Consider the following 25222-nt stretch of genomic DNA (forward strand, 5'->3'; position numbering starts at 1 on the left):
GAACAACTCTGTTCCCATAGGGCTTGTATATCCCTCCAATATACACATAGTGTATCAGACATTGCATTCTGTGCTTTCTGGCTCCCCCCCCACCCAGACTGTGAGCCCCTGGAAGGCGGCGATCAGGTTAGATTTCCCTCCACCACCCGAGGGCCAGGCACTTAGTCAGCCCTCATCTCTACCTTGGGGAGAGAGCCTACCTAAGAACGAAGCCAACTGAGATGAAAGCCGACACCGGATTGTTGAGCACCTGGATCCATCTTTGCCTGAAGGCATAAGAACCCCAGTCTTGATGACCACCAGCCAGAAAGAAATAGAGCAGAACTCTAGAATGGCATCAAGACAACCAGAGCACACGATTCTTCACTGACTGTAGTGATGTCTGCTGCCCCAGATGTTCCACCAAATTTAAATTCCCCCAGAGGAGATCGAATGTTGCTGGTACCACCTCCCGGACCCGAGCTCCCTCAGCGCAGCGCAGACTGAGTCCAGGGGCGCAGAACTCCAAGTGCTCTGGGATCCCGCACACATCCAGCCTTCACGGCTGTATCGCCACCACGAGCTTCAGAGACCGTCAGGACCAATCCCTGACGGTCACGGCCTGGGACCCAATTTACCTTGGTCATCGCTCAGTACTGATCATTTGCCCCTCAGGGTTCTGATCACCCCCTAAGCTGACGCAATCTCTAACTCCCCCAACCCCCCCAATCCTTGCCCTGGGCTCTCTGGAATTTTGTCCCCATGTCAGCAAAATCCCCCCTGTTCTCAGGACGGAACGTTGGCTCTCCCCTGCAATCCCTCACAGGGGGTGTTTCATCCCCACACCCCTGGGCCTGGAGGTGCTAGGCCCCTCCCTGCTGCCCACTGTTGTGTCCCCACCATGGCTCAGCCTCTCCACTTAATTCCCTGCCTGTCTGAAAGTCCCCAGCCTTCTCTCCCTGAGTCCTAGGCGGCCCTTCCCTCCCCCACCACCAGTTAGTCTCCTCCCAGGCTACTCCTGTAGGCAGGTCCTCTTGGAGATTTCACCGTCACACAGACAGTCCTCTGGCACCTGGCCTCGCCCCTGCCTCAGCCAGGAGATACGAGTCCCGTCCGCTGGCTGTTAAATACTGAAACCCTGCTGCACCCATCAGCCCCGTGACACAGGAAGAAGAGGGCTGGGCAGGGGTGGCTCCTGGGTCGTGCCAGGCAGAGAAGGGGTGCTGGGACTGAGACTCCGACTCCTCCCCAAGGGTGGTGGAGGGGTGAGCTCTGGGCCTCAGGCCCTCCGGCTCCCTGAGGCCCGGCCCAGACAGTCTGGCTCCGCGGGAGACGTGCAAGGGCCCAAGCACAGAACCTTCCCGAGCAGCCGGGCCAGGCTGTGCTCACAGCCCTGCCGGTGAGAGCACCGTCTCTGAGGTTTCCGCGCCCCCTCACCGCCACCACCCCACTCCACCACCCTGAGCACCATCAACCCCCACCTCCTGGGTGCCTGAGGAGGGAGGGCTACTTTCGTGGAGAAGTCCTCCAACAGACGGGTGTCAGAAAGCTTAGGAGAACATTCTGGACTCACGGAGACGGAATGACTCTTCCTCTAGCAGAGAAGGGCTGGAAGCATCTGGTGTGGTTCTCTGTGTCAAATCGAGATCCAGAAGGGCCGTCATTTAGCTTGTAAGAGCCTCGTCGTCGAAAGCATACAAGAACTTCTAAAAACCAACCAATAATTTGGGCCTATTAGAATAATTTGATGAATCATTTTCACTTCAACTTTTAACTTAGTAAGCAGTTTCATAATATATACTTGATATATATAGAAAATAAAAGTGAATGTTTAGCTTTGTCTTATAGACAGAGAGTGCCCAAAAAAATGTATGCACATTTTAAGAAAGGAAAAAACTGTTTTAAAATTGTAATACTCCATATATACCGATAACAAAAGATGAACACGAGTCACGTGCATACATGCTTTTGGCAGCCCAGGTATTAATTGGCGTGAGCTTTCCAGTTGCCAAATACTTTGAATGTCATCCCTACCTGCTTGCAGCCTGTGCCCCCCGCGCACGGGCTTACCCTTGACCCTGATATTACCAAATAACCACACTCCACCACCTCAGTCTTTTGCCTCCACTCTCTGACTCCCATGCCCCACCCTTCCAGCTCATTCCTGTGAGCCCCTGGCTTCAACAATTCCCTGACTCCAACCCTGGGCTTCCAGTGCATTCACGTACCACCTTTCCACTGCCCACGTCACCCAGCTGAGAGTCGGGTCCATCTGCATTATCACTCCCTTCCCACCCTCTCTCCTGGCGCTCATCTCATAGACCCCATCATGGTCAAGGCCACCTTCCAGCTAGGTAAACTGCAGCGACACCCCACGTGGTTGGGCGGCCAGAGAAAACCACCACATTTCAAGAGGGTCCTTGAAGCGGCCGACACACATACTCCATGTCTTGAACCTGGTCCATCCTCTCTCCGACTCTCATGGAGAAAAATCTGACTCCCTTCCTCCTTCCTCAAATCTCCAACCCTGCCTCCCCTTCCTCATTCTCAGTGATAATCCTACCTCCCATTTCATCAAGAAAACAGAAGCAACCAGAAGAGAAGTATCACAGGCTCCCGCCATGTCTACTCGGCCCTGCACCTGCACCCATCGGTGTCTCCTTCCCTCCTGGTGCAGTGGATGCCCCATCCGCCCCACCGAAGGCCGCCCTCGGATTTGTGTCCTGGACCTCCTCCCCTCTCACAATGCACCTACCTTGCTCCCTCCTCTCTCTGGGTCATCAATTCTTCCCTGTCTACTGGAACATTCCCACCAGCAAAGCTCATGACTTACCATCTCCCCCTACACAGAACAGCTGGCACAGTAGTAGACACCCACTGGCACAGGGCAGGGAGGCAGAGGGAGGAGACAACAAAGGATGTGGTGGGGGCTCCGACAGCCAGGCCAGCATGTGCAAAGGTCCCGTGGTAGGAAGGAGCATGCAGGAGGCCGAGATGGCAAGTGCACAGCGAGGCTGGGTAGGAGGTGAGACCAGGCAGAGGAGAGGGTCAGGCCACGTTAAAGGTGCTGAACTTTGCCCTCCAAGCACTGAGAGAGAAGCTGTGGAGTGTTTTACGCTGGAGGTGGCTTGATCAGATTTGCATTTTCCAAGGATCACTATGATAAGTCTATAGACAGGGATAAGAGAGGGTAGAAGACGACCCGTGGGAGCTCCTGCAGTCCTCCAGGGAAGCAAGGATGGGGGCTTGGCGGGGGGAGATGCTATCAGTGGAGAGAAATCGATGCGTTGGAGAGAGACTGAGGCGCTAATACAGCAGGACGTCATGACGGACGGAAGCTGCAGTGAGGAGATGTCGGCAAAGAGGTCTGGGCTCAGACTTGCCCCAGGGAGTGGTGGGGAGGCATTCGCTGAGCTAGTTGGTGTGTCCAGAAGACCAGGCTTGAGGGCAAGATCATGAGTTCAGGTTTGGACCTGCTGAACGTACGGTGCCTTGAAAACATCCACCAGGCATGTTGAATACCCAAGTCTGGACCTCACAGGAGAGTCTGGGCAGCTGACTATTTCACACAGCCTCTCTGTGCCACACACTGTGCTAGGAACCAACAGTCAGTCCAAGGACAGCTGAGACGAAGGCTTGTGCAGAGGGGCGGCCAGGCTGCAAGGGTGCGAGGCCCCTAGAAGGGCAGTGTGGTGACGCCACCTGCGAGCCCTGGTTGGGGTTGAGCACTGACCCCGACCTGTGAGGAGCCCTGGGGCACATGGGGACCACTCTCCACACCTCACTTCCTGCAGGATTCCTTATAAAGATGCCTGGCACCAAGTTGGCGCTGATGGAATATTTGTCCGATTGAACTGAGAGAAAATGAAAGCGCTTTGCAAAGCGTTTGTCAAACATACTGATTTGTAACTTGGACAATAGGGAGGGTATTATATCCTCTTAGCAGCCGGTATGAAGGCCCTTCTCAGGAGAGAGGGGTGTGTGGTCAGAAAGGGGATAAGCTATTAGGGGAAGGTTTGAGGCCTCCTCTTACTCGACCAAGATACATGAGGGCAGAGGGGAGATGTGCTCGGGATGACAGAGCAGCAGGGAGACAACCAGGTGGGGGGTGGTGAGCAAGAAGAGGGATTGCCCGGAACACTCACAGAAGAGACCTGCCCCATGGGAACATTTTGGTGAAACGCTGGGCTCTTGGGACCCCACAGAGCTTCCGTGGGGTTACCAGAAGTCCCAGTAGGCTCTGGGGAATCATCTTGCAGAGATCAGGAGAGGAGGTGAATTTGGTACAGAGACTGAGTGGGGACGGGGGGCGGGGGGTGGTCAACCATCTTCTCTGTAACGTAGCATATAACAATCGCTAGAAACACCTCAAATACGTATCTTTATGTAAGTGCACTTGTATCTTGCATATGTAGGTGTATGTAATATATCTACATGATAATGCCTTACAATTCCTGAATTTTATCTGGAGTACATACTAAAACCTGCTTTACGGGACAGGGAGGCTCAGGACGCTATAGGAAAATAAATGGCTAACACGTATTGAGGACTGTATGAATTAGGTTACATTAGCTACTGTCACAGAAAATTCCCACTGTCAGTGGTGGAACAGAGTCAAAATCCATTCTCTCACAGCAACGCCCCCGAGCACGCCCCCCCTTGTGCCAGGTACTGTTCTGAGCACTTTCTATGTGTCAACTCATTGAACCCCCGTGACATTCAGCAAAGGCAGAATCCCCGTGATGGACACTGCCAGATGAGGAAACTGAGGCATCTCAGCGAGGCTGAGCTGGACGCAAGAGGTCAGCTCTCAAACCTGCCTCCTCCCCTGCGCCGTATCTCCCAGCACAGCTCCAATTATTCATTCACTCAGGGACAGTGAGCCAATGTTTGTCGTAACTGTGCTGGCACTGGGGACACGATGGTGACACAGACAAAAGTCCCTGCTGTCCTGCAGCGGACATGATTGTAAATTCTCTTCTGCACATCTGTCTGTCTTTATGAAGATTGCATTGCATGGTTCACTCATTCACTGGCCGTTGGTGAGGGCCACCTGTGGCCCTGGGCTGGGGTATTCTCTGAGCCATCTCTCCCCTTCTCACCAGGCAAGTATTTAGAGTCAAAAGCCCCGAGTCCATCATTTCCTAGGTGCCAGTGCTTCGTCAGTCATTTACCTCTCTTGAGCCTCCGTATCTTCATCTGAAAAATGGGGATGATAATATCCCCTTACAAACCTGTGGTAGAGGCAACATGGGTCCTAGTTCAAAAGCCTGGCAGAGGGCCCAACCCGCAGTGGGGGCTCACCCCCCAGAGCTGTTGGGGGCTGGTGCGGTGAATTCCATGCCACTGCAGAAGGTGCTTCGCAAGCTCAACTCAAGTGCTGTCGGAATGTCTGTCAGCACCAGTCTGCGGCCTGCCTTCTTTGGAAAGTCATCTGCTTTCTCTCATGTAAAATGGGGGGTGACTCCCAGCCAAGCTGGGGCACAGAGGCAGATGCACCCACACGGTTCATCGGCCTCCTCAGCCCCCAAATCAAACCTCCACTACCTGCCAAGCTTCAGCTAATCCTCAGAAGCCTTAGTGCTGGGACAGAAGGCTGGTTTTGAAGTCTTAGGCCTTAGATCCTCTCCGCAATACCACGCTGGGGGCTGGGGGTGGGCGGTTGATTCACCACGGGGATGTCCAAACAGACAAAGCGAAACCTTCCTTCAGGGGCAAGGCAGAGGGCGTGCCCGCTTCAGAAGAGGGAGAAGTCAGGAAGCCACCAGTGAGCACTGAGCCCCTGGGAACAATGATGTCTCATGTGGCCTTTCTCCCCTGTTTTCCAGGAAACTTCAAAGGTCTCTGCAAGCAAATCGATCACTTCCCAGAGGACGCAGATTACGAAGCTGACACAGCAGAATATTTCCTCCGTGAGTGCATGCATGCAATTTCTTATCTCCTTCCTGGTACTGGGTCCTGCCCTCCAACTTTCAGAGCACCAAGAACCAGGGCTATCTAGAGATCCCTGTCTCAGCAGAGGGCAGGAAAAAGCTGAGTCTCCCTCCAGGACTCCTGTCCAGAGGCCAAACCTTCATACGTGCTCTTTTCTCTGCCTGCAACACCTTTCCCTCCCTTCTTTGCCTGGCAAACTCCTACTCATCCTCCAGGTCTCAGCTGAAACATCACCTCCTCCAGGAAGTCCTCCATGTCCCCGAACAGATTCCCAGAGCACAGCACCTTTATTATGCTGTGGGGTCCTTGTCCATTTAAGCAACCATCTCCATCACAGTCCCACCAACGCTGCCAGGCCAGGGACTCTTCCTAGCTTGTTCACCATTATAATCAGCCCAGTGACCTGCACATAATATGCAAACAGTAAATATTTCCTGAATAACTGAATGAAGAAACTTGTCAGGCAGTGCCAGATTAGAACGTCTACTGAAACAATACATGACATATTTTCCTTCTCCCACAAGTCAAGTCAAAGTTAAATCCTGATGTAAGAGCTGCAATCTTAAATCCACCTGAGACATATTATCAAGAGAAAGCATTTTGAGTCCCAAAGAAAATTTCTCAAGAATCGGCAAAAACTAACAAGATAAAATGTTCCCTGAGGAAGGGATTTCTGAGAGAAGGGCCAAGGGTCCTTGACACCCGAGACGGCAAAGCCGCCCTGCGCAGAAGTGGTCCTCCGGCTGGCTCTTCCTGAGGCGGTCTGCTCTCCTCCCGGGAGCACCCCCACTTCTGCCCCACCCCTCCCCCACAGCAGAATGGTTCAGCATTATCCTCCGATCACTTTTACAAACAATGTAGGAGGTACTTATTATATGGATCACCCCCACCTCTTTCGATAATTACCCCCCACATCAAACCCCATCTTAGGTCAGCCTAGAATCTGGGTTTCATTGAAAAGCCCATGGAACATGAAGTCCGCCAGGCAGCTGGGAAGAGAAAGGAAGGCAACTCGATGCAATTTATAGATTTCTTTTTAAAGGGGGAAAAAATATCTTACAGTGCTCATCATTTCCTTTTTTGAATTCCTGCAAGGCACTGCTCTTAATGGAATTCCTAAAGGGCTGTTTGGTTCCCCGATACCCTGTCTGGGGCTCTCGAAGGAGCTTGGCAGTGGCGTAAAGGCAATCGAGCAGCTTCTGTATGCTAGAGCCTCTGCTTAGAGCTGAGGAGGTCCAGGTGAATGAATGAGACGCAGGTAGACCACATGGCACTCAGCCCAGTGGGGAGGACCCTCACAGAAACAGCTGGACGTGGGGCACCGCACGGCAGAGACGCGGCCTACATGGAGAGCGGGTGGGGGAGCAAAGCTGAGCCCCACACCCAGAGCCACGCCGTTGGAGCACAGTGAGGGTGTCGTCATTTCTCAGCTACGCGCCAGCGCCAGGGACAAGAACTTTCTCATTCTTTACTGTGCTTAGAAGAGCTCCCGGGATATAGTAAATGCTCAATCAATGCTGTTTGTCAAACAAAGGAAGAATCCAGGACTCGGCAGTGGCTATTCCTATGTACTCTAGGCCTCCACTTCCCTATTCTTAGAGACAGAAGAGCTTAGAGTGTTAGGTTCATTTTGGTGTCCCTGACAAAAGACTCGAACATATATTACAGTAGCAGTGCAGGATCCGAGGGGCTGATTTGAGTTGACTTAATCCAACAATTTTTTTGAGCATCTATAATAGGCGTCAGCAAACTTCTGTAAAGAGACGGATAGTAAAAGTTTTAGGCCTTGAGGCCATACAGTGTCTGTCCCAACCACCCAGCTCTGACCTTGTAGCGCAAAAGCAGCATCGACAGTATGGAAGCAAATGAGTGTGGCTGTGCTCCAAAGAAACTTATTTACAAAAACAGGCAGCAGGCCACATTCGGCATAGTTTGCTGACCCGATATGCTAATCTTGGGCTAGACAATAAAAGCAATTTTTTAAAGCTGCAAGGTGTGAGTTACTACCATTCTCTATTAAGCTTCAAGCTGGTCAGCTAGAGAAGCTAGAAGACAAGGATCATTCTTCTGGAAGGGCCTTCTGCCCCAGTTAGGTGAGTGGGGCTTCTGCCTAGTTAGGTGGGTGGGGCTTGCCTGCAGGCGGGCAAAACTAGGGCCCAGACGATTGGCCAGAGCTGCAGGGGAGTGGGTGGAGCCTGTGTCAGCTCCCAGTTCAGGTCTATTAAACTGTCTCTCCAGCCTCATGGTGCTGCTGCCGCAGGGGAGGCTGCGAGAGGCAGGCAAGCAGCCCCTGTCCCTGAGGCTGGCTGTCTGGAGAGAGACCTTTGAACGGAAGGTGTATGCCATGACACAGGCACGGATAGAAGGAAGTGTGAGGTACAAGGGAGCCTGGCCCCTAACCCAGACTGGAGGAGGTCATTCCAGAAGGTGGCCCCCCCACCTTCTCTAGAAGGTGGCACCAAAGCTGCGACTTGGACTCTAGAAGCATTCATTCATTCATTCGTTCACTCACTCATAAGACACTCACTAAGCACTCGCTATGTGCAGCGTACTGTTGTCGGTATGGGGGATCCAAAGAAAGTTGGGGCCCTGGTGAAGGTTACATTCCAGTGGAGGAAGCAAGCAACAAGCAAGCGCACAAACATTCCCTGGATGGTTTCAGACTGCTGTGAAGGGGTGAAGAGCGGAGAGGGTGGGGGCGGGCAGAGGGCAGGGAGGGGTGTTCCCTAGACAGGTGGTCAGGACAGCTTCTCTAAAGGAAGAAAGGGAATTAGGGGAAGCAGGGACCTGAGGGGACGGCGAGAGCAAAGGCCTTATGAAGGCAGGAACAGGCTGCATGTTTGCGGGTGAGATGCCAGCGCATAGATGGAGGGCGTCCTCCAGCGTGAGGCTGCAGACACAGCAGAGGAGCCTGTCCTGCTGGGAAGACAGCAGCACTCATTCCAAGTGTGATGGGAACCATGAGCAGGGACACTGATTTGGAAGGTCAATTCTGACTGCTGTGGGGGAGGCGGGGATCCTAAAAGGATAATAACTGAAGGCAGGGCGGCGGGTGGGGCTGCTGCAGTCGTCCCAGGGAGAGGCGACGGTGGCGGGATCAGGTGTACCTATGCAAGTGAAGGTGACACGCTGCTGTCTTGGAGGCCAAGCTGACAGGACCAGGGGTGGCCAGGTGACTGGGCAGTGAGGCAGTGGGACAGGAGACTGCTGGGTCCCCAGAGACGGTGGGGAGGGGCAGGGTCTCAGGGATCGGGGGGCCAGGAAGGTAGAAAGGGGTTCAGCACGGAGACACCAGAACCCTGTGTGCCCGGCCCAAGCATCTCTGGCTCTGACTGTTCACACTCAGTCTGCCTCAGACTCGGGAGGGGGGACGGCTGGTGAGAGGGGGCGTGACTCCAGAAAGACCACGGTCAGGGAGAACAGTCCACCAGACTCTGCTCGCCATAAGGGTAGGATCTATTCTGAACCAACTCTGACTCCCCAGTGCCCAGCACAGAGCCTGGCACAGGGCCACACTTCCAGGGCACACTTCTGGAATGGACAGAGGCCTGAACGTGTGTAAAGGTTCACACAGGCCTTGCCAGGCAGGGCCACGGCTGCCAAGGAACCCTTGGAGTGTCTTTTCCTTGGGTCTTTGGGGCCCTTAGTACTCAGGAGGCAGGAAGAGATCTGAGCTGCCCAGGGAGTGTGGGTCCTTTCTGGCATCCAGCAGACCTGCGTTCAAGTGACAGCTCAGCGCCCGATCTGCCTCGTGCCTTCGCCTCTTAGAACCGAGTCTCCCCCTCTGTAAGAATGAAAATCGCTTACCAAATAGTAGCATTGTGAGAACAAAGGAGATATAGTTAGTTAGTCAACGGTCTGAAATACCCACTTTTCCTTGCTCCTGCCCCAGGCCTCCCCTCTTCCTCCACTTTTGTGCAGGGTGCCAGAAAAAAATGTATATAAGTGGACACTTTGGTCAGCATTGCTCAAGGAGTAGTTTGCCATAATCAGAAGTGTCTGGACGCTGATGGGAACCACTCTGAGCACCTCTTGTAACTGCAGAAGTCAAACGTGACTTGTAGTCATCTTTTGTTATCAGTATATATCGAGTATTACAATTTTAATACAGTTTTTTTTCTTAAAATGCGTATAAATTTTTTGGCTATATCTATATGGAGATATATATATATATATATATATATATATATATATATATATATATATATATATATATATATATGTCTTCCCACCCACCGCCACCCCAGGTAATCCACATGCATGTATTTATTCCTTCAACATGTATTTATAGGGCCTGTACTATGTGCCAAGCACTGTTCTAGGGGCTGAAGATTGAAGCATGAACAAAACAGACCAAATCTCTGCTCTAATGAAAGGACTAACGGTTTAGAGTCCAGGAAGATGAGGAGGCCCCAGGAAAGGAGGCTGCGGAGGGAGGGCAGTGGGGTGGCCTGGCTAACTCCTGCCATCCTTGATACAGCAGCTAGACTGAGGATCTAGAACAGAGAGGACAGAGAATGCCTGATGGGCTTGGATGCACAGAAGCGCAGAGCTCATGTCCTGGGGTGACAAAAAAGGTGGGGCTCACTTGCTCTCAAGTCAGTAGGCCAAGCTTCCAGCCCGTCCAGCACCTCTTAGAGGGCCTGGCAGAGGGCAGGTGCCCAGTCAACATCTGATGGGATGGATGGGTGGATGGAGGAGTGGATGGATGGATGGGTGGATGGGTGGGTGGATGGATGGATGGATGGATGGATGGATGGGTGGGTGGGTGGGTGGGTGGGTGGATGGATGGATGGATGGATGGATGGATGGATGGATGGATGGATGAATGGATGGGTGGATGAGTGGATGGATGGGTGGATGGATGGATGGATGGATGAATGGATACATGCTCCTACTCCCCAATCCCTAGGAATATTTAAGGACTTCCACAGCTTCTCCTGAACGAGTCCAGGAGCTCCCTAGTGACAGGGATGAGCAGGTCTAACAGGCCCTGGTCATCACCCTGGATCTCCCCACATCTGGGCCCATGAAGCTGTGGCTAGTGTGGCCCTCACTTTCACAGGCTTACCCAGGAACCACTGACGACCGGAACTGTATTTCTCACCCGGCTCTGTGGGGCCATCGGATGTACCTGCTGCAGTGCCTCCCTGTCCTTTCTGCTCCTTACCAAAGCTTGAGGAGCGTGGTAAAGAACGAAGGCGGTGGTGACCCTGGGGTGACTTCATGGGACTGTCAGTGTATCTGCGTGTCTGTCTTTGTGTACGAGGGCGAGTCCGTGCTGTGTTCTGTGTCTTTCAGTGCCTGCATATCCATATATCTGAGTGTCTGTCTGAATCTATACTCGCCTGTGTGTTTGCACATCTGCTTGTGTGCATGTGGGTCTCTGTGTGTGCGGGGGTGTGTGTGTGTGATGTCCAGGAGATGGGAGCTGGTATTTCCCAGGTATCCCAATGCACTTTAGAGCAGGGGAAGGAAATCAGACGAAATTCATTCCCTTCCACAGTCATTTATCAAGCACTTACAGTGTGCTAGACCCCAAAATCCACGGTACTGCAGCCATCAGTAGTCCCAGGCTGCAGGGGGCGGTGGGGCTTCCCCACTCACTCCACAGTCAGAGCATGGGCTGGGGGTGACGGGCCCAGGGTCAGCTGCTGCCCTGCCCTGACACACTCCATTCCGGGGGAGGGGAGGGCTGGTGCCCAGAGGTCACACGTGCACATGCACATACACAGGTGTATGTGTGTTCACACACACACCAGAGCAGCAGTGACACGGCCTTAGCACGTCAATCACTCTTTTCCAAAGCCGGATGTAAACAAAAGGGGAGGGAGGGAGGCTCTAGGTAGGACCTGTCCCCCACCCCCCCACCCCCACCATGACACACTTGAACTAGGAGTTGACACCTTCCCAGAGAGTCACTGGCCTCCCAAACAGGAGGAACGTTCCCAGGGCAGCCACAGATCAGGATTGGACACCTGGAAGGGAGGGGAGGTGGAAAGTAGCCAAGGCAGGGAGGACCAGCATGAGGGTTATTCGGTGGTCAATTCACTGAACGTGGGCACCACAGGAGGCAGGAGAACATAGCAGCAGGCTTTCGCACACGCTGCCTGGATTCAAATCCAGCTCTGCCACTCCGTGGGCCTCGGATTCCTCGCACTGGGGACAATGGTCATTGGTACCTTCCCAGGGTTGTAATGAGGCTGAAGTGACTCAGTATTAGGCTGCGCGTAGTAAGCATTCAGCTGGCATCAGCCATTATTGCTGCGTATGTCACACAGCGAAAAATGCAAAGGAGAGAGACGTAGCAGGGAAGGCAGAGAGGGCTATGGTTTTCAGTAGGGTGGTCAGGAAGGTCCTTCCCGGGAAGGAGACCTGGGACATTTCACAAAACAGTGCCTGTCCTTCGCGCACACTGCACATGCCGACAGTTTCTATTCTGTCCTGGCTCGTTTGTTTAACTGCCGGTTGCAGCCGCCATGCTGACTTCACGACCTAGTCATGAGTCACAACCTGCACTTAACAAACATCAGCACAGGCCCAGGAGACACAGCAACACCGTACGCTGCTATGGGGAGAACTAACATTTCCCGGGCTTCTCGGGTACCCGGCACTGTTCTGATTGCTTCAGATGTGCTCACTAGTGACTCCTCATCACAGCCCTGTGAGCTGGGGTCTGAACATCTCCCTGCAGCAGAGGAGGCAACTGAGGCAGGGAGGGCGGGCAACACGGCAGGTGGAACACGCTCAGGCCATCTCTCTCCTGAGCTTCTGCAGCTGATCACCAACCCCAGAGACAACAGGAACTGGGAAAGCATCCGGCACCTGCACAAATGGCACTCCCAAAGGAAGCTCACTGGGCTTCCGAGTTCCTTTCATGTGTCATTATATGTAGCCGACATGCGCTGGACACCTGACCATGTCTGTGTCAGGTCTGACGCCTTATACATTATCTTCATCCATCTTCACAACAACCCTAAAAGATAGGTACTGTTGGTGTCCCCATTACACAGATGAGAAAGGTGAGGTGGGAGGGCCAGGATGGGACCCCGGACAGTCCGCTTCTGGAGCCTATGCTCCCAGCCACCACTCTGGACTTCTCTCCCTTCCCCTCATCCATCATCTTCTCTTCCCTCTTCTTCTCTCTGAGGTCTTTCTTCTCCAATAACTCTCTCTCTCCCTCCCTTCTTTGCCCCCCTCCGCTACTCTCCTTCTCTCTTCTTTGTCTCTCTTTCCTTCTCTCTCCTCTCTCCCCACATACTCTTGCACACTCTCCCACACACGTGCACTTCCACATGCATTTGTTGCAGCTCATCCCCTTTCACGGTTGCCGGCTGCCCTATCCCGCACAGCATGGAAGGAGGCGAGAGGAAGCGATGCCCAAGAGCTTACAAGCCCCTCCCACCCCAGCGCATCTGTGATTCTATCCTGTTAGAGTGGATCAAATGCCAAATGGGATAACAGGCATAAAGAGCTTAACACCAGGCCCAGCAAATCACCCTCCTGTACCTGATTATGACGAATATTTGGATTAAAGGCCACCACTGGCATAGGAAATATGGATGACGGCGGCCTGGCCTGGCTGAGTGGGCCCTGGGAGGGCTTGGGGGACACAGGACCATCAGAGACGGACGGGACCTTAGAGATCATCTAGTCTAGCCCCAGCAGAGAGCAGACCTGGACTCAGAGAAGAGAAAGCACACGCTCGGGTGCCATGGAAAGCCAGGCAGAGAGTGGGTACTGGGCCTGGGTCTGTCAACCTCCCACCATCCCCACCCCCACGAGCATACCCCCTGAAAGCAGAAGAGTGTACTGCTTAGGCACCCAGAGCCTAGAGTCAGACTACATGGGTTCACAAACCCAGCTCCTCCATTTCCTCGCTGGGTGACCTTAGACAAATAGCTTCACTTCTCTGTGCCTCAGCTTTAACCTGTGTATGACGGGAGTCCTGAAAGTACTTACTTCATAGGGTTGTAGTAGGAACTAACGAGTACTAATCTGCGCAGTGCTTAGAATAGTCCCAGCACACGCCAAGCACTCAGTGAACACCAGCCTGTCACACACCTTCACAGTGTCCCATGGGTACCTTTCTTTCGTCACACTATCCTGGTTAATAATTATACATTTATTTGCATTATTATCTCATGACATATACCTTCTTCATGAGAAAGGAGGCCCTATAAGGTCAAGGGCCAGGACTGTTTGTGCATTCCTTGTCTTTCATGCCCAGCCTAGAACCTGGCACCGTGATTGGCACTCAGTCTATATTTATTCACAGGACTCCCAGTTGTCAAGAACAATGTATCTCCATGCTCCAGACCAGACAGGCTTTTCCCAGTGCAGTGTATTATGCTCTCAGCCAGGGGTGGCCAAAATGTCACTAGCAGGCCAAATCCGGCCCACCAACTGTTTCTATAAATAAAGTTTTATTAAAACACAACCATACCCATTTCTTCACACATTGTCTATGGCTGTTTTCATGCTACCATGGCAAAGTTGAATAGTTGCAACAGAGACCATGTAGCCAGCAAAGCCAGAAATACTTATTATCTGTCCCTTTACAGAAAAAGTTTGCCAACACCTGCTTTAGGTATTTGTAACCTCCTTACAGCCGAGGCCTGTGGTTTCATGGGGTTGGTATGAGGTTTAAAACGGTCAGCACAGAGCCGAGCACATAGGAAGAGCTCTGTGAGTTAGTAGGTATTGTGCAGTTCCACCTGCTTACTCATAGGTCAGTAAGTACCTGCCCATCGAATAAATCAGGTATTTTCTGCTTCTTGTGATAGATGTTAGTGATAAGTCCACACCGGCCTCAGTGGGAAGTCAGGACAATTCATGGGGAAGTTGTGTCTGGACAGAAGGGGAAGGGACATCAGAAATTTTAAAACACTGCTATCTTTTACTGTATTCCTTCCAGCGTCAGAAACAATACAGATTTTATACTATCTAATCCTTACAATAGCGCTTCTCAAACTTTCGTGCACATACAAATCTTATTATGAGGATCTCGTTAAAATGCACATTCCAATTCAGTAGGTAGATCCAGGGTGGGGCCTGAGAATCTGCATTTCTGTCAAGCTCCCCCCATGGTACACGTAATGCCTGTGCTCAGACTGCCCTTTCAGCAGCAGGGCCTTACGACATTCCTGTAAGCTGGATATGACTACTGCTCTTCTCACTTTATAGGGTGGGGAAACTGAGGCTCAGAGAAGTAAAGCCTCTTGCCCAAGGTCACACAGATAGTAAGTGAAAAAGCCAGGATTTGAACTAACTCCAAAATCCCCATTCTGACTCACAAGCTGGGTGGCATTGGGCAAGTTACTTCACCTCTCTGAACTTCAGTTTTCTCATCTGTAAATTGGAGCTAAAACACACCTTGAATGGGCTGTTCTGAGGATTAAATTATGTAATGTTTATGTTAAGTACCCACTCAAGATCTGACACAGAGTGGGTGCTTAACAAATATGATCTCTCTCCCAGATCTTCAATAAACTCCCCATCCCTGTGTGCTTATGAAGATGAGAATTCAGGTAGCTCTGAGTGTTCATGTCTGGGCATGCCTGTATGCGTGTGTGTGGCCTGGGGGGTCAGCCTGGGACACAGCACCTTACCTTAGAAATGACTGGCAGGGAGAGAACATCCACGCAGGTGTGGAGAGAAGGCAGGCCTGTGCCTGCCTGCAGAGGAGAAGGTGATACGAATGTCAAGTAACCCAGGTGTCTCCGACCAATGCCTTCATCCTTTCACCCCAGCTTGCGTTTGTCCCACGTATGTTCCCCTGGATACTGTCATGTATCAAATATTTGCCACATGCGCTCAGAGACATATCTAAGTGCACGATCAGAATCAATTTACTTAATCCTTACAACAGTCTTCGGAGGCAAGCACCAGTACCATCCCCGTTTTACAGATGAGGAAATTGAGGCACAGGGAGATGAGATAATTTACCCAGACTTAAACAGCTAATAAATGCTAAAGCCAGATTCAAATCCAGTGGGTCTCTAACCACTATAACACACTGCCTCTCAATGTGTCCCAAGTACCCCAAAGAGCAGAGGAAGAAGCTGAAAACTTTGCCTAAGGAAGTCACTGAAGGTTTCACAGACAAGGGGATTTTGAGTTGGGTTTTGAGGGATGAATAGAAGTTTGCAGAGTAAAACAGAGCAGGAAAAACATTGTAGTGAAAAAGCTCAGAATGTCATAGGCACAAGCGTGCAATAACATGACATGGGAAGGTGGCTGTGGCTGGACAAGAGGGAACACAGGCGTTGAGGCTGGAGATGGACGGAGGGCCCTGTGGGCCTCCTGAGGCCCTGGATTTGGTCCTTTAGGCTGAGATGAGCCCCTGAAGGGCTGTGAGCTGGGCAGTGGCTCACTGTCTCTCCCTCCGCCCTAGTATTGCTAAGCAACCTCGACGCTGATCCTATGTCCATAAAACCCCCACTCCTGGATGCTACCCTTTTTCCTCCCTCCTGCATCCTGCCATCTCACAGCCCTGTTCTCTCTCTCTCTCCCTGACCCTCCATGTTCTGCAGGGGCCGTGAGGGCCTCGAGCATCTTCCCGATCCTGAGTGTGATTCTGCTTTTCATGGGTGGACTCTGCATCGCAGCCAGCGAGTTCTACAAGACTCGACACAACATCATCCTGAGTGCCGGCATCTTCTTCGTGTCCGCAGGTAATGGCCACAGCGCTGTGCCGGCCAGAGCCCAGGCCTGCCAGTGGGGACAAGGCCGAGTTTTGAGTGCCCAGGGGCTGGGAGGACCTGGCAGAGAGAGGAGGGGAGGGAGGAAAAGAATCTCCGGGCCTTGGGACAGGACGGACTGCAGGGAAGGCTGCAGGGAGGCCTGGGGCTCCCACCTGAGGCCCCCGGAGTCCTCCAGAAACATCCCAGACCCCGTTCCTTAGCTCAATGGCCCATCCTCCTCCCACCTCATAGAAAAGGGCCCAAATCCCAGGTCCCTCTCAGGGTACTGGGCCTATCCTCACTGCTCTCAGGTGGGAGCAGGCAGGTACCCAAAACCACATTTCTCAGCCCAGTTATATGACAAGTCCCACTTGCTTCCAATGCTAGGAAAAGAACATGGGCTGTAGCGAGGGCCATTTAATAAGAATGACTGATGTGTAAGTGGCACTTACCACGTCCCAGACTCTAACTGTTTCCACAGGTATTAACTCAGTTAAGCCTTTCCATGGCCCTACAGGAGCATGTCCTATCATTATCCCACTGCACAGATCTGGAAACTCAGACTAAGGTTACCTTGCCAGAAAGGCTTTGAATCTGGGCAATCTGGCTCCAGGAGCCCCTCCTAACCCCCTGCTCCCCCAGCTTCAAGTCCCCATGCAGCCTTGAGCAGCGCGATCCATTGGGATCTCAGTGATCCATTTCTTCCTCCATCGCAAAGCCCTTGAAAAGCACTCAGCAGTGAAGACAGGTGGTACATGCTCAATAAACAATATCCATCATTATTATTATTATTATTATTATTATTATTACTCAGTACGTTGTAGAACGCCTCTCTCTTCTCTCCCCTCTTCCATATGTTTCCATTAGCTCTTCCCTTTGTGGTTCTCTTCAAATGGGTGATAAAATAATAAGGTGCTGCTTGCCAACTTCCCTCTGCACCCACTGGACCAGGGACGTCCCGTCCAGCTGTCCCTGTCCTTTAATCCTGCCCAGTGCCCGGCATCCTGCTTGGGAAGTAACGCCCGTCTCTCTGATTCTGCCCCGTGCCCACCCTGTGCCCCGCAGGTCTGAGTAACATCATTGGCATCATAGTATATATATCTGCCAATGCCGGAGACCCCTCCAAGAGCGACTCCAAAAAGAATAGTTACTCGTACGGCTGGTCCTTCTACTTCGGGGCCCTGTCCTTCATCATCGCCGAGATGGTCGGGGTGCTGGCCGTGCACATGTTTATCGACCGGCACAAACAGCTGCGGGCCACGGCCCGCGCCACGGACTACCTCCAGGCCTCCGCCATCACCCGCATCCCCAGCTACCGCTACCGCTACCAGCGCCGCAGCCGTTCCAGCTCCCGCTCCACTGAGCCCTCACACTCCAGGGACGCCTCCCCCGTGGGCCTCAAGGGCTTCAACACCCTGCCGTCCACGGAGATCTCCATGTACACCCTCAGCAGGGACCCCCTGAAGGCCGCCACCACGCCCACCGCCACCTACAACTCCGACAGGGATAACAGCTTTCTCCAAGTTCACAACTGTATCCAGAAGGAGAACAAAGACTCTCTCCACTCCAACACAGCCAACCGCCGGACCACCCCCGTGTGAAGCTGTGGGGGCCTCGCCAGCGCCGCCTGCCGGCTCCCAGGCAGAGCCCGGAGTGGGGGTGCGGCCCGCGCGCGGGGTGGGCCGGGGGGTGGGGGGAGGGTGGGGAAAACCAAATCATCCACGGGGGAAAATCCTTCCAAAAGCAAAAAAAAAAAAAAAAAAAAGAAAAAAAAAAAGAAAAACATAAGTAAAAAAAAAAAAAAAAAAAAAGAACAAAATATAAGAGGAACAAAGAAGCCAAACAACAGGAAATGTGGAAAAAAAAAAATAAACGAGGGAAGGAAAAACAAACTTTAAAAAAAGCAAGAGAGGATAAAAAATTAAAAATAGAAAATAAATCTAAAAGAAAATGCATGATTTCCCATGTACCATTATTTTAACATTTAATAAAAACCAATTTAAATGAAAAAATAAAAGGGAACCAAGATAACATTAAAGCAAAAAAATGAGAAGGAGCAGAAAGGAAGAGGGATGTTCTTTGCATTGATCAGCGGTTTATGTTACTTGCTTTTGTTTTGAACTCGGGAGAGTTACTTTTCTGTTCCCTGTCACCCCAAGCGGGCTCTGCCTCCCTGGCTGAGTGGGGGGTGGAGACTCAGGGCCCAGGGCCAGGTGAGCCTCGGTCACTGCCAGGTCCCTGGAGCCTCTGATAGGTGCCCCAGGAACGCTGGGCAAGCTCCTGGCTTGCGAGCCGGCTCCACCCAGTATCGATGGGGCTACTGTAGGCCTCCAGGTGACCCAAGAGTTCTTGGTCCCTCCTGTCCGAAAGGTGCCTGGAGGGGGTGCACTTGGGGCTCATCGAGCCCCCAGTTCCCAGTCCTTAATGGTCCTTAACCCACTGTGATGACTTCCTAGGCCTTGAGGGAAAGGAAGGAGAGGGGATGGCTGCCGGTGGCTTGCCGAGATGCCCAGAAACCCCGGAATCCTCAGGGTGAGCTTCTTGGGGACACCACCCCAAGCTCCTGTCCTTGGGGGCAGGAGATCCCACCCCCCGGGGGATATAAAGCAGCTCTCCCTCCTCACCCCTCACCTCAGGGCCACCCAGTGACCCTGGGGCGATGGTGGACCCCCAGACTCTTAGGCCCCCAACCCCCTGGGAAGGGGGCTCACTGACCCTTTGGGGGGGTCCTTGGACTTGCTGAAGCCCCCTTGGGGCTCAGCAGGTCCAACAATGACATTGCAAAAAGGTTTCTTTTTACAAAAGAAAAAGGAAAAACAAGTGGTGATTTTTTTTTTTAATAAAAAAACCACAGACTATAAATAAATGTAAATATATAATAAGCGGATTTACTTGCAAGAAAATCAGATAGTATTTTTCTTTTAATTCTTTTCCAGCTTTAAACTGTGAAAACAAAAAATGGGGTGGGGTGGGGAACTTAAAATTTAGCAGGGAACTTGTAAAGAGAAAACAGAACACAAATATACAAATCCATTAAAAAAAAAAATACTGTTGTGAGAGATTAGAGCTGGGCTTAAAGCAGGAGGGAGAGAAGAAAAGGCCCTAGGGAGCTGCAGGGAGTTTCTGTGGCGAAAGATCTCTTCCTTATACCGGGAAGGTGCTGCTACCGTGGAAGAGAGAGTCAGGGTGGAGAATCCAGTCTTCACGAAGGAAATCGCACACCCCACTCTCACACACACACACACACACACACACACACACACAGTCACTCACAGGGATACACGTGCCATCTAAGCCCTTCCACCCCCATACACAGCCAGAGGCAGAGTTCATAAAAGCCGGACTCATGCCCTCCAAAGCCATGGACAATAACAGCTCCATATCGGCCTTTCTGCTCACGCGTGCCCTCCCTCCACACACACGCACACCATGCTTGCATGCATGGAAAGAGCACCAGTCTAGAATCCAGCTTTGAGTTCTGGAATCCCTTACTGTGTGGCCTCTGTGGGCCTCAGTTTCTCCCTGTGTAAGCATGTGGACTGACCCCGATGAGCTCCAAAGGCCCATTCTTATTCTTGGCGTCTATGACTTTTAAGATCTGCCACCTGCCCAGACGAAGATGCCAGGGATGACCAAAATAGCTGCCATCCAGCCCCCAGACATTGAGAGCATTTCCAAATCATCGCCAGTCAGCCGTTCAGACACACACACACACAGCCCATATGCCTCCTCACTGTGCTCCCAACCCCCCGCCCCTACATCCAATGTCAAAGCAAAAATTACACACGTGAGCAAACGTAGCCTGCCATTCAGACAGAGAGGGAAAAGGCACCAGAGGTCCCCAAAGCCACTCTTCATTTTGTGTCCCCTTTCTTTAATGCCATACCCAGGTACAGAGAGGGAAGGTGGCTTCCTTGAGAGAAGATATCAGCCGCCAGGTTTCCCGGCTGCTGTTGGGGGAGGTCAGAGAACAAGAGGCCCCTCCAAGGTTTGCTGAAGGCTGTTAAGGCCGAGGGGATGGAGAGGAGAGCTTTACAAAGTTTGGTCCCAGGGTGAGGGTCAGCCTCAAAAGTTCAACTTACACCCCAGACTAACGTCTGGGACATCCACTTCGCTCCCCTTTCTCCTCAGAGGGACAAGGGCCAGTTCAGACTGAGAGACCCAACAGCTTTCCTTCTGAAGCTTGAATTTTAGCCCAGCCTGCCAGTCACTCCACTGAAGTGGGCCCCCCGCCCCCTGCCCCCATCAGCACGTCTTGGTTTGCCGCTTTTCGATACTGGCCTGGCCTGAAGTTTCTTCATTGGAGCTCTGGGGAGTAGGGGAAGTGGCCAGCAAAGCTTTGGGGGTTTGCACACTCCCAGCTGCCCTTCCCACCTTTTGTCTGGAAAAGGGAAGCTCTTTACTCAGCTCAGCAGCAGCTGGAACCCCAAAGTCAGCATGAGCCACAAGGTGGAACATCTGTGCGGGCCCAAAAATTCCCAGGAGGCCACGGGGTGGGAGAGGGGGGCCCAGTGCCAGGGGTAGTGGCAACCTTCCTCAGTCTGGGCAAAAAGCACCATCTCTCCCTCCCCGACTCCAACCTCGCCTGTCACCCCACCAGATTCCAAACCTGAGAGAAGGGGGAGGCCCCAAGAAAACAGCAAACAAGCAGGCGCTGTCTGAGAAGGAGAACTGACGCCAATTGTCTGAGTTCTGGCAGAGTGTTTGGGATGGCAATCAGCGCTTCTTTCCAGGCCGTGGGGCCTGGGGCCGGGGCCTCTTGAAGAAGCCCATCTGGGTGTGGGCAAAACCAAGCAGTGGCTGAGAAAGGGCTGGGGGCCCTGAGGGAAGGAGCTGGGATGAGGGCGGCAAGGGCACTGCTTGCCAGGGTGGATGATTGCTCATGTCCAGCTCAAACCAGTTCAAGAAACCAAACTCCATTTTATTTTCTTGGTGGGTCCTTTTTTTTTTTTTCAGACTGTTAACAGAAAAAAATTTTAAAAAGCAGAAAACTAAAAAAAGAAAAAAAAAGAAAAAAATCCTGGTACATGAAATAAAGATTTTTTTTTATAGCTTGGTCCTCACTTCAGTGGATTTCTTTAATTGCTTTCCCAACTCCTGGCATCCCATTTTAAACTATCGCAAAGCCACAGAGTCTCAGAGTTGGGGGAGGGAAGGCTTAGAAGCCATCCTTTAGAGTGGCCCCACTCCTCAGGTCGTGAGTCCTGTTATAAACATTCCTGATACTTGCACACCTCCAGGGACAGGGGGCTCACCCCCTCCATGGGCAGCCCCAGCCCATGCTGGGCAGCGCTCGTTGTGAAAGTCTCCTCTACCATGAATTTCAATCCACTCTTCCTTTGAAGCAGCAACACTGAATGGATCCCTTCCCTTTTCAGCACAATAGTCCCTTAGATATTTGAAGACCATGAGAATGCTGTCCTTGAGGTTTCTGTCTTAGAATAAACCAGCCCTACTCAAAAACCCAATGACACGCCAGGGTTTCAAGTTAGCCCATGAAAGTGCACAGCCTGGAATGGACTCCCTGGTCAGGGGTTCTCCTTGGGAGGGGCCGTGGACAGGGAAACAAATGGGGATGGTCCTGGAAAGGGCCCTGGGACTCTTGACTTGAAGAAATGGGAAAGGCAAGATGGGATGTATTCTAGTCTGCCTGGGCTGCTATCACGAAATACCACAGACTGGGGGGCTTACACAGCAGACATTTATCTCACAGTTCTGGAACCTGGGAAGTCCAAAATCAAGGTACCAGCTGATTCGGTTTCCGGTGACAACTCTCTGCCTGGCTTGCAGATACCCACCTGCTGTCTGGGTCCTCACAATGCAGAGAGAGAAAGAGTCCTGGTCTTTCTTTCTCTTCTTACAAGGACACTAATCCCATCATGGGCGCCCCACCCTCATGACCTCATTTAACTCAATTACGTCCCAAAGATCCCATCTCCAAATACCATCACATTGGGGGTGAGGGCTTTAACATACATACTGGGGGGAGGGCACAAACATTCAGCCCCTAACAGGACGCTAACAGGAAGATCTGACCCTTGACAGTGAAGAAAGGCCCCATTTGAAGGCCGCTAACGAGCTAGCCCCTCATTGTCCAGCGCTGGTCGGGTCAAACTGCTACGGTCAGCTATTTGAAGGAGGGCTGTACGTGCCTTCCAAAATGCATTTAAAGTGCATTTCATTTAGTCCATTTGAACTTTAAACAACTGTCATACTGCCTAGGATGGGAGGAAGGGAAGTATTTCAAAATCAAATCAAGCTTTCAACAGCAAACAGCAAAGTACTCATCTGTTGGTAAACTGTAAAACGCTGCTTCTCCTGTGCCCACCGTCCCGTCACCCCCTTACTGAATTTATTATCCTTGACTCAGAAGGTCAGTATAAACTCACAACCGATGCCGTGACAAACAGGAAAAAGGAAAGCGGACCAATGCTTGTTTGAAATGAAAACATGATGACACATTGCTCTAGAAGAAGCGAAAGCTTCATCGTGTTCTTCTGACATCTATCATCACAGACAGAGAAAAGCATGGAAGTGCCACTCATTATAGTGACTGGGATTCACTGGCCGAGGTATTTTAATATTTTCATTGGGAGAGCCAGAAGAGTGATCTATGGGGCGCATGCAGTCCCCTTAGAAACACACCGCTGGGGATAAGGGAGAAACCCAAAAGTCACACCCTGGTCCTGACACAGACAGGGCTTCTTCTTGAGCTCCATGAAGGGAGGTGGGGTCTCTGGAAGGGAAGAGACTGTGTAACATTCAGGGGAGGAAGCTCTGTCATGTGCAGCTCTCCTTGGGGCTCAAGAGAAAGGAGACGCATGCAGAGACCTGAGCCACACGGACCTACGAGGTAGCCCTGCATCCTGGGACCCCAGAAAACTCCGCTCTAGAACTGGCCAACAATCAGAACTCTGCTCAGTGCAGGCCAAGTTCCCAAGCGTCTCTTCCTCCTGCCTCACCCCTAACATTTACAGGTCCCCGGGCAAGAATACAAGTAGAGGCCCACAGACCATAAATCAAAATATTTCACATCTAAAAATCAAACTACTGAACTTTACAATAATGCTCTGCCCTTCTATTCTGACAGATAAATCTTCACGATGACCTGAAAGAGTAGGTTTGAATTTAGAATTCTTAACTGCCTCTGAATTCTGCACCCCACAGGGCAGCCTGGGCCACGCCCACCCTGGCCCTTGACCTTGGCTCCCAGCCCACAGCCCAGCCCTTCTTTCCTCCCACTTCCAGATTCACTCAGCATGTGCAGGGTCCCTCCCACAAACGGGGTGCCCATCCAGGTTCCAGCCAGTCGCTGGAAATAGCCACTCCTTGGCCACCCTTGGGCCAGTCCAACCTCAAGACAGAGGTAGCCAGCCCTGGAATCTGGCTCAGGACGCTTTGGGCAGACATTCTAAAGTAGCAGACATCAGAGAGAGGTCTAGAAGAGGGATGCGGCCTCCCCCCAGGGGCAGGGGTGTGGTCAGAGGCAGGGGCCCCTCTTGCACATGTGCACAGCATGACAGCCTCTCTCTGGCTTTTGACTCCAGAGTTCAACACCCAGGGGCTCTGACTTCCAGAAGGTTGGATAAGGGGCCATAGAGCTCAGAAGACCTACACATTCATGGGGAAAAGGCACGACTGGAGTCCAGAGAGGACAAGCAATGTGTCCAGACTTGCACAGTGAATTGGCCTCCCGCAGATTCCAGGCCCCAGCCGCCAACCCCTCACTGTCCCCAGCCACCCCTTCTGATGGAGGTTTTTGTTTTGTTTTGTTTTGTTTTGTTTTGTTTTTTCTCTGATGGAGGTTTGAAGCATTCCTCCTCCTGCCTCCTCCATTCAGGTTCCAGGCTTAGAGGTTGCCCCTCGCAGCAGTACTGCCTCACCAAACCCCGAAGCTCCGAGAGCGTCTGCGGCAGGTGAGGGAAGGTGGCTGTCTCAGTGAGTGTCTAGACCTGCCTAACAAGGGGCATCAGTTTGGACTGGCTTCCAAGCTGATGGCTGAGAGAGCTGGCTGGTAGCCAACAGCCGCCTGCTTCCCTGGGGCCCAGGCTCTGCAAAGAACCTCTCTGGGACAGCTTGCAGACTTCTCCCAGGCCCTGCCCGCCCTCCCCACCACGGCTGTCACAAACACAAACCTGGCGGTGTGCGGGGCCGCCCCCCACGGGCTCACAAAGCCAACTGCGTGCATCTCTTCTCCACTGCGTGTGCAGTGAGGCCGCGCCGGCACCATGAAATCGCCCACGCTGGAGGTGTTTACACCACAGGAATGGGCAAAGGCTACGAATCAGGGATTTTTTTTTAATGAAGAATTGTCAAACATTTACCAGCATACTACTGCATACATCTGTAGGTGTGTGCATGTAGGTTCACTTATGCACACCTACGAGACACATCCAGAGGTCCCCAGCGCATGGGTGTATGAATGTCCATGTACATATCCTTCCACGCACACATATACGTGCACACACGTGCATACACGTACACACACACACCCCTGGAATTAGATCCACTCATCCAAACAGATTCATGCAATCTGTCAGCATTTAATAACCACGTCCCGTCTACCAGGCCTTGATCTTGGTTCCCAGTGTGCAGACATGACAAGGACATGGACTTTCTGCAGG

At 52.1% G+C, this 25222-nt stretch overlaps 1 protein-coding gene across 1 annotated transcript in view; it reads left to right on the forward strand.

Annotated features, from left to right (window-relative positions):
* CACNG2 (calcium voltage-gated channel auxiliary subunit gamma 2) overlaps positions 1-20364 on the forward strand; it is a 109073-nt gene extending 88709 nt beyond the window's left edge. Inside the window, exons 2-4 of the mRNA XM_033118488.1 lie at positions 5808-5891; positions 16449-16589; positions 17664-20364. Of these exons, the coding sequence (XP_032974379.1) occupies positions 5808-5891; positions 16449-16589; positions 17664-18199 (761 nt within the window). The 3' untranslated portion in view covers positions 18200-20364. The remainder of the gene's footprint in view (positions 1-5807; positions 5892-16448; positions 16590-17663) is intronic.
* The last annotated feature ends 4858 nt before the right edge of the window (positions 20365-25222 follow it).

The sequence above is a fragment of the Rhinolophus ferrumequinum genome, chromosome 10, assembly GCF_004115265.2.
Source record: "Rhinolophus ferrumequinum isolate MPI-CBG mRhiFer1 chromosome 10, mRhiFer1_v1.p, whole genome shotgun sequence".
Taxonomy (NCBI): domain Eukaryota; kingdom Metazoa; phylum Chordata; class Mammalia; order Chiroptera; family Rhinolophidae; genus Rhinolophus; species Rhinolophus ferrumequinum.